The sequence below is a fragment of the Podarcis muralis genome, chromosome 1 (genome assembly GCF_964188315.1).
Source record: "Podarcis muralis chromosome 1, rPodMur119.hap1.1, whole genome shotgun sequence".
NCBI classification, from domain to species: Eukaryota; Metazoa; Chordata; class Lepidosauria; order Squamata; family Lacertidae; genus Podarcis; species Podarcis muralis.
The window spans coordinates 123,901,713-123,914,210 of NC_135655.1; the positions used below are offsets into that span (position 1 = coordinate 123,901,713).

At 43.5% G+C, this 12,498-nt stretch overlaps 1 protein-coding gene across 1 annotated transcript in view; it reads left to right on the plus strand.

Annotated features, from left to right (window-relative positions):
- Positions 1 to 11,570, plus strand: part of FLACC1 (flagellum associated containing coiled-coil domains 1) — a 33,695-nt gene extending 22,125 nt beyond the window's left edge. The window contains exons 11-14 of the mRNA XM_028751060.2: positions 5,812 to 5,874; positions 9,168 to 9,257; positions 10,022 to 10,131; positions 11,268 to 11,570. Of these exons, the coding sequence (XP_028606893.2) occupies positions 5,812 to 5,874; positions 9,168 to 9,257; positions 10,022 to 10,131; positions 11,268 to 11,346 (342 nt within the window). The 3' untranslated portion in view covers positions 11,347 to 11,570. The remainder of the gene's footprint in view (positions 1 to 5,811; positions 5,875 to 9,167; positions 9,258 to 10,021; positions 10,132 to 11,267) is intronic.
- The last annotated feature ends 928 nt before the right edge of the window (positions 11,571 to 12,498 follow it).

Genomic DNA, 12,498 nt, shown 5'->3' on the forward strand with positions numbered 1-12,498 from the left:
CATCACCTTCCTACAATAAATACACAACCCACCCAAAGGCAGCAAACTCCTGAGCGACCCCCGCTTCAGTCAACAGTGGGTCGCACAAGGCTCAGGGAAAGCCCGCGGTGTAGCCATAATACTCAGTAGAGACCTGAACTTCACTGCCACAACAGTCCTCAAGGACAAAAAAGGCAGATTCATTTTCGCTAAAGGGACACTTGATGGCAAAATCAAACTGACAATCGGCTCCATATATGCCCCAAACACGAAACAATTAGAATTCTTCCAGAAGACACTAAACAAATTCCTCTCCTTCTCTGAAGGGGAAGCAATCCTAGGAGGGGACCTCAATCTAAATATGAAAGGTTTATCCCTGAAAGATATCCACCCCACAACCCCATGGGCAACCTTCCTCCGAAGGAAACCCCCAACAACTAGGAACTCTTACAAGTTACTAAAAATGCTAAAAAGCAGGGGTCTCTACGACATTTGGGGTGAGCAAAACCCGGGAGACATCAGCCATACATTCCAATCGGGACGCCATGATACAGTGTCCAGACTAGACAGCATTCTACTCACACAGGGTCTGATCCCCTCAGTAGAATCAACAAACATAGGTAACATTAAAATCACAGATCACGCCCCAGTAGAAGTCATCATTAAAATAGGAGAAGGAACACAAACCACCCCATCATGGTCCTTCAGCCCCATCCTAACTACAAACAAACAAATTAGAGAAAGTCTCACAAAAACCCTCCAAAACTACTTCAAGGAAAATGATGTAAACAATATAACAACCCCCCTCCTATGGGACGCAATGAAAGCGGTCACCAGAGGAGCCTGCATAAAAGAGAAAACATTCCTTAAAAAACAAACCTCCTCAAAAATTAGCAAAATAGAACAAGACATCACAGCCCTCTCATCACGCTACAAACAAACAGGATCTAAAAAACTCCTCAAACTTATAGAACAGAAAAGGAGAGAACTAGACTCCTTAGAAATTAACAAAACAATGGTCAACATTCTATACTCTAAACAACGTTTCTATGAATATGGAGGAAAAAACTCCAGATTACTAGCAAATAGATGTAGGAAAAAAGCACTCAAAACAAGAATACACTGCATCACCAAAAAAGACGGCAACATAACATTCTCCCCCAAAGAAATAATCTCAGAATTTGCAGAATTCTACTCCAACCTATACACCTCCCACAACCCACCAGAGAAGGAAATCAGAAAATTCCTAGCAGGACTGACCATGCCTACCCTAACTGATGAGGAACAGGAACTCATGGACAGCCCTATCACCCCAGAGGAAATAGATGCGGTCCTCAAAAAACTGAAACCACATAAAGCCCCAGGCCCAGACGGCTTCACAGCAGAATTCTATAGGAAATTCAAAGAACCCTTGATGCCCTACATGACCCGCCTATTCAACGACATCATAAAAGGGGGCCCCATCCCCAAAACCTGGACCCACTCCAAAATAGTCTCCATCCCAAAACCACTAAAAGACAGCCTCAAAGTAGAATCATACCGCCCAATCTCATTAATAAACCAAGACTACAAGATATTCACATCAATCTTGGCCAACCGCCTAAAAATCTTCCTACACAAGTTAATAGCCCCAGACCAGACTGGCTTTGTCCCTGGCCGCAATATAACAGACCCCATCAGGAAACTACTGAACCTGATCGAACACAGCAAGGCAACCAAACTCCCATTGACAATTATGTCCCTAGACATACTCAAAGCCTTTGATTGCTTGGAGTGGAAATACATATTAGCAGTACTAACCAACATGAAATTTGGCCCCAACTTCCTACAAATCCTCAAACAAATATACTCCCAAGCCTCAGCAAAATGCAGAACCAACAATATGGATTCTAATACTATAGCTATCCAAAGAGGCACGAAACAAGGATGCCCACTGTCTCCCTTCTTATTTATCCTGGCTCTGGAACCCTTAGCAATCCGCATCCGAGCGGCCACAGACATCAAGGGAGTGGAAATAAAAGGCAGAATCTATAAATTAGGGCTCTTTGCAGATGACCTAATGGTCACAACACCAGACCCCATAAGCACAGCAACCTCCCTAATCAGAGAACTCAACACATTTGCAATGGTGTCGGGCCTACAGGTAAATTTCACAAAGTCAGAAGCTATGTGCTTCAACACCCCTCCTCACACCCAAAAAGAACTCACGAAGGTCACCAAAATAAAACTTTGCCACACCAAGTTCAGATACCTAGGGGTACAAATAACCAGAAACCTCAATAAATTGTACCTCCACAACTACAAGCCCCTGTGGCGACAAATTAACAAAGACCTAAAGAGATGGAATAACATGAATTTCACTCTCTCAGACAAAATAGCCATGATCAAAATGACCACACTCCCAAAACTAACCTACCTATTCCAAACTCTCCCAATCTGGATCCCCTCAACCCAACTTCGCAGTTGGCAGAGAAAACTACACTCTTTCATCTTCTCACATAAAAAACCAAGAATAAGCCCCAAATACCTGCACCTCCCCACCTCAGAAGGAGGATGGGGAATCCCCAACATAGAAGCATATTACATTGCCAACCAAATACGCCATATAATCCCATATATACTAGAAGATGAGACAAAACAATGGGTACACCTAGAGAGGGACACAATTGAAAACACCTGCACCACAACATACCCACTCCTCCCAAACAAACTAAAGAAAATTCCCACAACACTTAACAGGTACACACAGACCATGCTCAAAGCATGGAAAACACAAATAGGCAAACTATCCCCAACCCCATCCCCACTAACCCCCCTGGCGTACCACCCATTAACCCACCATGCAGCACAAAACCTCCAGATAAAAACCTGGCGAGCCAAAGGCTTATATCGCCTAATAGACTTTTATAAAAATGACAAACCCCTGTCAACACAAGAAATACAAGACAAACTAGAAGACACCCAAATGCCCTGGTTAACACAACACCAACTACATGCCCTCTTAAACAACCCAACAGTAAAATCAGCAGCAACTAGGCCCCTGACAACCTTCGAAAACCTCCTCCTAACAACAAAGGGAAACGGTAAAGGGACGGTATCCGCAATATACAAAATACTGCTCCAAAATCCCGCAAATCCGCTAGACGCAATCAAAAAACAATGGGAGAATGACATAGGCTATGAGATTAACCCCACTCAATGGACCAGAATGTGGTCTAAACCCCCCTTTAAATCCATATCAACGAAAAGAAAAGAACTCACACTGAAACTCACCTACAGGTGGTACCTAACACCAAGGAAACTAGCGCTAATACACCCAGGAACCTCACCAAAATGCTGGAGAGGGTGCACCTCCACAGGCACATACCTCCACATGTGGTGGGAGTGTCCCAAAATCCAACTATTCTGGACAACAGCCGTACAAGAAATATGTACAATAACTAAGCAAGTAATAGACATCACCCCAGAATTGGCCCTACTAAACATCTTCCAAGACAACAATGCCCATTTACACCACAAAGAACTCATAACCCACCTGCTTTCAGCAGCCAGAAATACCATAACCAGACACTGGAGAGACCTGTCAGGAGTAAGCATGGACCAATGGTACCAAATAGTATGGGAAACAGCCCTACTAGAAAAATTAACTAATAAATTGAAACTGACACGGGGACAAACAGAAGAAGACACCTTCACCCCGGTATGGCTCCCCTTTATCACACACACAGTCCAACAGGACAATGACAATAATCCACCAACAGCATACAAATCAATATGGCTAACCTGATCCAAAACACCCACCCACCCACCTCACCCACACACAAAAACAAAGATCACCACAGCCAATCACAAGCAAACAATCACACCCTAGGCCAACCCCAACCTCTCTCACCACCAAAGGAACACAAGTGAACAACACAAACAACGCTGACACCAAACTCTACACACACTAAACATAATAGAAACACCGCCACCCGACCCCACCCCCATCCATCTTCCCTCTCTCCACCCCCCCTTTTCTTCTCTCTTTCTTTTTTCTTCTCCCCCTAATGCCTCAACAAATGAAATGGATTTGTAAAAATGTTACATGAAAAAAAAAAAAAGATACGAGGCACTACACTTCTGTAAAACAAGAAAATCCTTAATAAAATATTATATAAAAAAAAAAAACAATGGGACGCAGGCGGCGCTGTGGGTTAAACCACAGAGCCTAGGACTTGCCGATCAGAAGGTTGGCGGTTCGAATCCCCGCGACGGGGTGAGCTCCCGTTGCTCGGTCCCTGCTCCTGCCAACCTAGCAGTTCGAAATCACACCAGTGCAAGTAGATAAATAGGTACCGCTCCGGTGGGAAGGTAAACGGCATTTCCGTGCGCTGCTCTGGTTCGCCAGAAGCGGCTTAGACATGCTGGCCACATGACCCGGAAGCTGTACGCCGGCTCCCTCGGCCAATAAAGTGAGATGAGCGCCGCAACCCCAGAGTTGGTCACGACTGGACCTAATGGTCAGGGGTCCCTTTACCATTAAGGGGCTGAACATAAAAATGAAAATGTTGTACTGGACATTAAATGGGGCAAAACCTGAAATGGAAGCTTTCAATTAATGTTGCAAGGGTCCTTTGTTAAATGGAGCCTAGTTCTGAGTAAATATTACACCCAGATCTTGCTGTGCAGAAGGGCAATGCGAGACAATATAGTGCCATGTTCATTCTGCTTCCAGCTGATTGTGAATAATCAGTGCCTTGGCAGAAGTAAAAAGTAAAATATTAAGAAAGAAAGAAAAATTGGTACAATATGTTGAAGGAAAGTATTAGAAAGTGAGTTAAAAGTAAGGTAATAATTATAAGTACATTCAAAATCATTAATGTCAACTATATTGGGAAATGATGGGAAGTCAACAATTATTTTATCATTTTATGTAATAGTATTTGATCTTAGCTTAGTGGAAATCTAAGTGGAATTTGAAGTTTAAATATACATCTTATAGCAATTCAACTTAAGGATTTTTTTCTTTGTATGTATATGTGTGAAATTAAATTTGTAATGATATTAATGAATTTCAATAAAGTGGGATTATTATTATTATTATTATTATTACAGATGGGTAGCCGTGTTGGTCTGCCATAGTCAAAACAAAAAAATTCCTTCCAGTAGCACCTTAAAGACCAACTAAGTTAGTTCTTGGTATGAGCTTTCGTGTGCATGATTATTATTATTATTATTATTATTATTATTATTATTATTATTATTATTATTTTGGTGTAGAAGCAACCTTAGCCAGAGGTGTAGAGAAATGGTAGTTGTTACAGGCTAGCACACTTTCTCTGACATTCAGTTTTCTTGGAAGGGAAAATCTTTCCAGGATTTGAGCAGTTCTCCTTAGTTTTCATTTCGATTTATCATACAAGTACCGTTTAAGGAGAAGTTTGTATGCACAGGCATGTGAAGTGCTGATCCGCATGCAGATTAGTTCAGAGTGAGGAGAGCCTTAGAAATAACGAGCTCCCCTAATATTAAGTGCTAACGAAAATCCTTAGTATCATCAAGCCATTGCAAAAAAAAAAAAGAGTACGTATATGAAACCTGCCATAAATTAAATAGATCTGCTTTATCGATTCTAGATCCCAAAAAACATTTCTCCCCCTCAGTTTTGTCACGTCAGCTGAAGGCTGCTTCTGTGTCAGGCTTGCCAGGGACTGATTTCATCTGTATTTGTATTTGTATAGGCACCCCAAGGTTTCATAATGAGTCTACTTAGAAGTAAATGTTGTTTGAAGATGCGCTTTACTCTACACTATTCCTTACTGTAACTTTTATCACTTTTTTCTTTTCCAGGAGTTCCAAAAGCAGCAACAGGAAGCCATGGATCAAATTGCTGAATTAAAAAAACATATTGAGGCAAGTAAGGGATGTGGGTGGCGCCTTGGGTTAAACCACAGAGCCTAGGACTTGCCGATCAGAAGGTTGGCAGTTTGAATCCCCGTGATGGAGTGAGCTCCCATTGCTCGGTCCCAGCTAGCAGTTTGAAAGCACGTCAAAGTGCAAGTAGATAAATAGGTACCACTCCAGCGGGAAGGTAAACGGCATTTCCGTGCGCTGCTCTGGTTCGCCGAAGCGGCTTAGTCATGCTGGCCACATGACCCGGAAGCTGTACACCGACTCCCTCGGCCAATAAAGCGAGATGAGCGCCGCAACCCCAGAGTCGGCCACGACTGGACCTAATGGTCAGGGGTCCCTTTACCTTTACCTATTGAGGCAGGTATGGTAAACCCTTTTGAACAGAATGTAACCGAATCTTATGTAAAAAAACAAACAGGCAAGACATTCAGGAACCAGCATAGTGAAGTGGTTAAGCTTTGGACTAGGACCAGAGAGACCTGGGTTTGAAATCCCTGTTCAGTCATGAAGCAAACTGCATGAATTTGGGAGTAATTAGCTATCAGCCTAACCTTGCAAGGTTGCTTTGAGGATAAAATGTGTGGGGCATAATGAAACTGTTTGGGGAAAGTGTGGGATGTTAACAGCACAGTTGTACCTCGGAAGTCGAATGGAATATGTTCTGGAAGTCCGTTCAACTTCCAAAACATTCGGAAACCAATCAGACGTTTGGGTTCCAAAGGACGTTCACAAACCGGAACACTCACTTCTGGGTTTGCGGCGTTCGGGAGCCAAAACGTTTGACCGCAAGGCGTTTGACTTCTGAGGTACAACTATATTAAGAGGATATGCAGAAATGTTTTCGTTTGAAGTGCTCCTGTTCAGTGATCCTGCCAGCCGGTTATGCCCTATTTCAGGATACTCCAGTCCATTACCTCCCCATCCCACTTTCCCAGACACAACACATTCTGTCACCACTGAGCATGCTTAGTCCTTATTCCCCTTTAGGCAGCCCTAGGCAATGGTGGGTGGAACCAGATGGGAAAGGGAACAGAGCAACGAAGGCACACACACCCTATCTTTGTTCAGTAGTGTTACGGAAAAATCTAGGTGTGAGGCTGTTCAGTCACCCAGCTCGTCGGGCAGAGCCCGCGGGTCCCTGCGGAATAAAGGAAGGAGTCCAGCCAGCCGGAGTAAATAGCTGTAGACCAAAGTTTATTGCGCAATAGGTTCAAAGAGCAAATTTGAACCCTGAGGATGGGGTGACAAAGACTTTTAAAACTTTCCCGCCATATCCCAGAATACAGTTTGTACAGCATCATTGCTACATCACTGACATGTCACAAAAGGGGAAGGGTTAACCTTGGCAAAAATGTCCAGACAAGTCCTTGGTACAAGATTAGCATAAGCAGACATGGCAGGTATAAGATTAGCATAGACAAATATGTCTTAAGTACCCACCACCCAAAAGTACAATAGAAGTTCCTTTGCATGTCTGGAGCCTGAGGCGAGTCAGGTGATGAAATTTGGCTTCCCTTGGCTAACAATGAGCCCAGCAATTGTCACCTCTGGGAACTTCCTGGAGTCCTTTTTCAAGGGGAAAATAGCTTTCGAATGGAGGAAACTGGGAAAGGAGATGATTTTATATTATTTTTAAAGCTAGGTAACTTCCCTGAGCTGTCAAGTTGAAAGGATACATTCAGGCATAATATTTGTAATATTTAACTTTAAAGATGTGCCCCCCCCCGGTAATTTCTGTAACAAGTAGGCTAGTTTCTACATACAGTATACTCACACCACCCTGTGAAAGATAGATAAAACTTTATTCGCATTAGCCAATGGCCATAGCAACAGTAAACCATTACAGTATACACAGAAAAGGAAATTTGATAAAAGAGCACAATTTAAAGTCCTGAATCAGCCGTCAGTTAGTGGCCCTTATTCTGATTGCCCCTGCTATGAACCTAGCAACCTTTGCTGTTATCTGGTCATTTTGATCTGATAGAAGAAAGGACATTGTGGCAGTGGTTGAGCGCCCTGGGGTTAGTACGAGTGGGGTGATGATCTCGTTCCTCAGGTCTTTGTAGAGAGTGCAAGACAGGACGTGTGCCGCTGTTTCGGTGCTGCCGTCTCCACAGGGGCAAAGACGTTTCTCAGGCGGGATCTTTTGCAATCGACCCTCAAGTACCTCAGATGGCAAAACATCCAGTCTTGCAAGTGTAAAAGCACGTCTGTATTTTGGGATTAGAAGTTTGTGCAGATATGGGGCAAGAGAATCAAAATGGAGAGGGGGAAAGTGAACATACCAAGGGCAGAATTTCCTTCTAGTGTCCAGGTTTTTCTGATGCTCGGTATCTTTTGGAGGTTGACCAATTAGACTGTTTGCTTTAGTGGGGCCCATAGTGAGTAGGTGTAGTGGGGATAGGACGCCACCCTGTGTTCTCCATCCAGACAAGTAAGAGGCCTTATCAGAGTTCAATGGCACATTCCAGCCAGGCAAAAACATTCAAGGAGGGTGTGAAGCAAGGCCCATGACAGGCAGAACTCACAGAAAGGGGGTGTGGTCTGGCAAGAGTCCTGGGGACTAGACGAGAAGCGTGGAGGGCCGCATTTGGCCCCTTGGCCTCAAGTTCTCCACCCCCTGCCCTAAAAGGTTACCGTATTTTTTGCTCTATAAGACGCACCAGATCATAAGACGCACCTAGTTTTTGGAGGAGGAAAACAAGAAAAAATAATATTCTGAATCTCAGAAGCCAGAACAGCAAGAGGGATCGCTGCACAGTGATCCCTCTTGCTGTTCTGGCTTCTGGGATAGCTGCGCAGCCTGTATTCGCTCCATAAGACGCACACACATTTTCCCTTTTTGGGAGGGAAAAAGTGAGTCTTATAGAGCAAAAAATACGGTAATTTGTCAGTGAAAAGCTCTAGAAGTCTATGAACTTAGGTACTAAAAATGGAAAACAAAACAATGCAGCCAAGGTTATTATTTTGCTGTTGCTACACCAATTTGAAACACCTATAAAATTACATTTAGAAAATATCCAGCAGGGCTTTTACAGCGCCTGGGTTTTCTGGAGTGAACTTTTCCAGGCGTTCAGCAGTGATCCTTTGGTGCCATGTAAAAAGTACCAGTATCCCAGAAGGCCTTTGTTTAGGAATGTGCTTTGGCTCCAGAGGTGTTTTAGGTATGGCTTACGGTACTGTTTTTAGTTTGTTTCATTGTACAGTTCTTAAATTGTCGTTGTGTTCCTCTGCGCCGTGGTGGATGTTTAGAATATAAGCATCTTAAAATAATGTGTTCCATCCGATAAAAGGGTTTGGATATGGAAATTAAGGAGAAGAATGAGACTTTGGATGCTATTGCAGCCACACTTCACAAGACAGAGACTGAACTCCGGAATGAGGTGAGAACTGGGGAATAGATTACCAAGCATTTTAAAATCACCGATACCAGAGTCTCACCCCAGCGGTGATTGGAAACGGGTTTTGTGGCATGTGTGTGGTTTTCAACATTTAACTTGTGCTTTCCACATCCGATCTATGATGGAATATTGCAACCTGTGCTCTGATAGACTGAAACAGGTATATTCGTGAAGGACTGATAGTATTTATCTTCCCCAGTTTCTGTGACCTCCAGATATTGGACTACAACTCCCATCATCCGTGACTATTTGCCATGCCGGATGGGGCTGATGGGATTTGGAGTACACAAACACATTGAAGTACACGATCAAGCAATTGTAAAATTGTCAACAAGTCCCTGTCAGGGAAAGAGGCGGCTTAGAAGTAAATATTTAATAATATACTAATGCCCAGGTCTCAAGTGAGGGGTGATGGGAAACTGAACTCTTTGATCTATAGGTAATCTTGCAATGGCTGGAGTTTAGTGCAATAATTTAGTGCAATAATTTAGCTCAGATTAGCCCTATGAAGAGATTGGTTCAAATCCTGTCTTCCCCATACCAATTCCCAGGTTTAACACTAATCATTTCCCTTTTAAAGGGATCACAGGCAGCTGTGCCGTCAAAGCCGCCTCCTAATTATCAGGAAGCAGAGAACAATACAGGGCTAGATTTGACTTAACACCTGACATAGATGATATTGGTCAACTCCATATGTTTCGTCTTCTTTCTGCTCCCCCATTCATTCCTTTCCTTCCACTTTACAGAAAGCCGCCTTGGTGGAAATGGAGAAAAGTATCCAGCAAAAAATTACATCCATTGAAGAGAGATATCGAATTAACGCCACTACTTTGGTAGAAGAAAATGCCATGCTCAGGTAAGGGGCTAAAATCTCTCCCAAGTCCAGAAAGCCAGCCTAATATTTACCTTTGAGCTTTTTAAAGCAATTTACTACAGAATTCCTTGTGAAGCAAATTCTTGATTTATATTCGCACATTCCTCAGGAAAAAATAATTTGGCTTTGTCTGTACTAGACATATTGTTCACCTGTCACCACAGCTGGGTGGGTGCTGATAATGCCAAGGTTGCAGGTTCGATCCCCATAAGGAATAGCTGCATATTCCTGCATTGCAGGGGGTTGGACTAGATGATCCTCAGGGTCCCTTCCAACTCCATGATTCACAATCTATGATTCTACCACACCCCTTTGAATATTCATTAACTCTAAGAGACATGTTCTCAAAATTTAGATTTACTTATGTCACCTAATTTGTTATGTTTGAACTGATTTTAATTAACTTTGTGTTGGTTAAGTTATGGCATGACAAGGAGAAGGAAAGAAGCAGTAAGAACATTCTAGGAGAGCTTGCTTTTCTCTTCCCCTTCCTTCCTTCCTTCCTTCCTTCCCTTTGGAGCAGATTCTGGGTATGCATGCAGAGAAGAGAGGAAGTCCCATGGTGCAAGTGGAAAGTTGCTTGTGGATACAAGCCAGTGACTTAGTCTTATTGGATCAGATTCCATGGTTTTCAGTGGGACTTAGTCATGAGTAGCTACTGCCCACTAGGACCTGAGGAGCTAAAACAGACATAGCCAACATGATATCCTCCAGATATCATTGGACTACACCTTTGCATCAGCCCCAACTGGTAAGATCAACAGCCAAGATGGTGGAAGTACACAACATATATAAAAGACACCATATTGGCTATCCCTGCTGTATGTAGTTGCATATACAGTGGTACCTCGGGTTACATACGCTTCAGGTTACATACGCTGCAGGTTACAGACTCCACTAACCCAGAAATAGTACCTCGGGTTAAGAACTTTGCTTCAGGATGAGAACAGAAATTGCGCAGCGGCGGCGCAGCAGGCCCCATTAGCTAAAGTGGTGCTTCAGGTTAAGAACAATTTCAGGTTAAGAACGGACCTCCAGAACGAATTAAGTACGTAACCAGAGGTACCACTGTATATAAGTGCAGAAATATTGTCTAATGCTACTAATCTCCTCCCCAGGCGCAAGCTCATTGAAAAGAATGAAGAGATCTATAATCAACGGGCCCAGCGATCGGGCAGCTATGAAGCATATGACTAGGGCTGTTCAGTGAAAAAGCAACAAAGGTTTGACTATGACATGCTGCCAGAAGCCTGAATTTAAAGCCACATATGCAATTCTGTAGTCAGAAAGGAAGATTATTTGTTGTTTACTTCAATCTTGTATCGTGTTTGTTTATATTTGCACGCTGCTCTTCAGCTGAAGATCACAGAGTGGTTCACAACATGAAAATAAAAATGAGAACAGAAGATGCAAACCGATAATCGTTCCCTCCCTCCAGGCAGTCAGGAACCTTGTGGCCTAAGCCAGTCGCAAGAGATAGTAAGCATCCACAACTCCTTATTGTCCCACCAGTCTGGGTCAGGAGGTCCCCAGACCTTATTGGATGTCCCTTGAGATTCAGAAAGGCAAGAGCGAAAAAGCACACTCCGATTTCTGAATCAGGAGCACACTGGCCGGTAGGCCAAGAAAACTGGAATCAGGTGTTATGCCATGAAGCCCACCTAAAACATGTGAGGTAAAGGTAAAGGGACCCCTGACCGTTAGGTCGTCGCAGACGACTCTGGGGTTGCGGCGCTCATCTCACTCTATAGGCCGAGGGAGCCGGCGTACAGCTTCCGGGTCATGTATCCAGCATGACTAAGCCGCTTCTGGCGAACCAGAGCAGTGCATGGAAACACCATTTACATTCCTGCTGGAGTGGTACCTATTTATCTACTTGCACATGGATGTGCTTTTGAACTGCTAGGTGGGCAGGAGCAGCGACTGAGCAACGAGAGCTCACCCCGTTGCGGGGATTCAAACAGCCGACCTTCTGATCGGCAAGCCCAATGCTCAGTGGTTTAGACCACAGCACCACCAGTGTCCATTAAAACATGTGAGGTAGTTAGTTGCAGTTATATAAAAATAGTAGCTTGAAAGATCAAGTACTCAGTACAAATAGAATACTTGTATAAAGTTGGAAATGGGGAAAATAATAGACTACGTTGCCTTTCTTTGATTCTAACACAAAGCTAAGGGATACCTGCCACACATAACCCAGGAACAACTAGCAGACACGTGCACAGACATTGGGGGGGGGGGATACTCAACAAAGGAAAAACCCACTTTCTAGGAAATCAAACCTAATCAGAATTTACCAGCCAATCAGAAGCTCTTCTGGCTGGAACTTTCCAGTACTCGAGTACATGT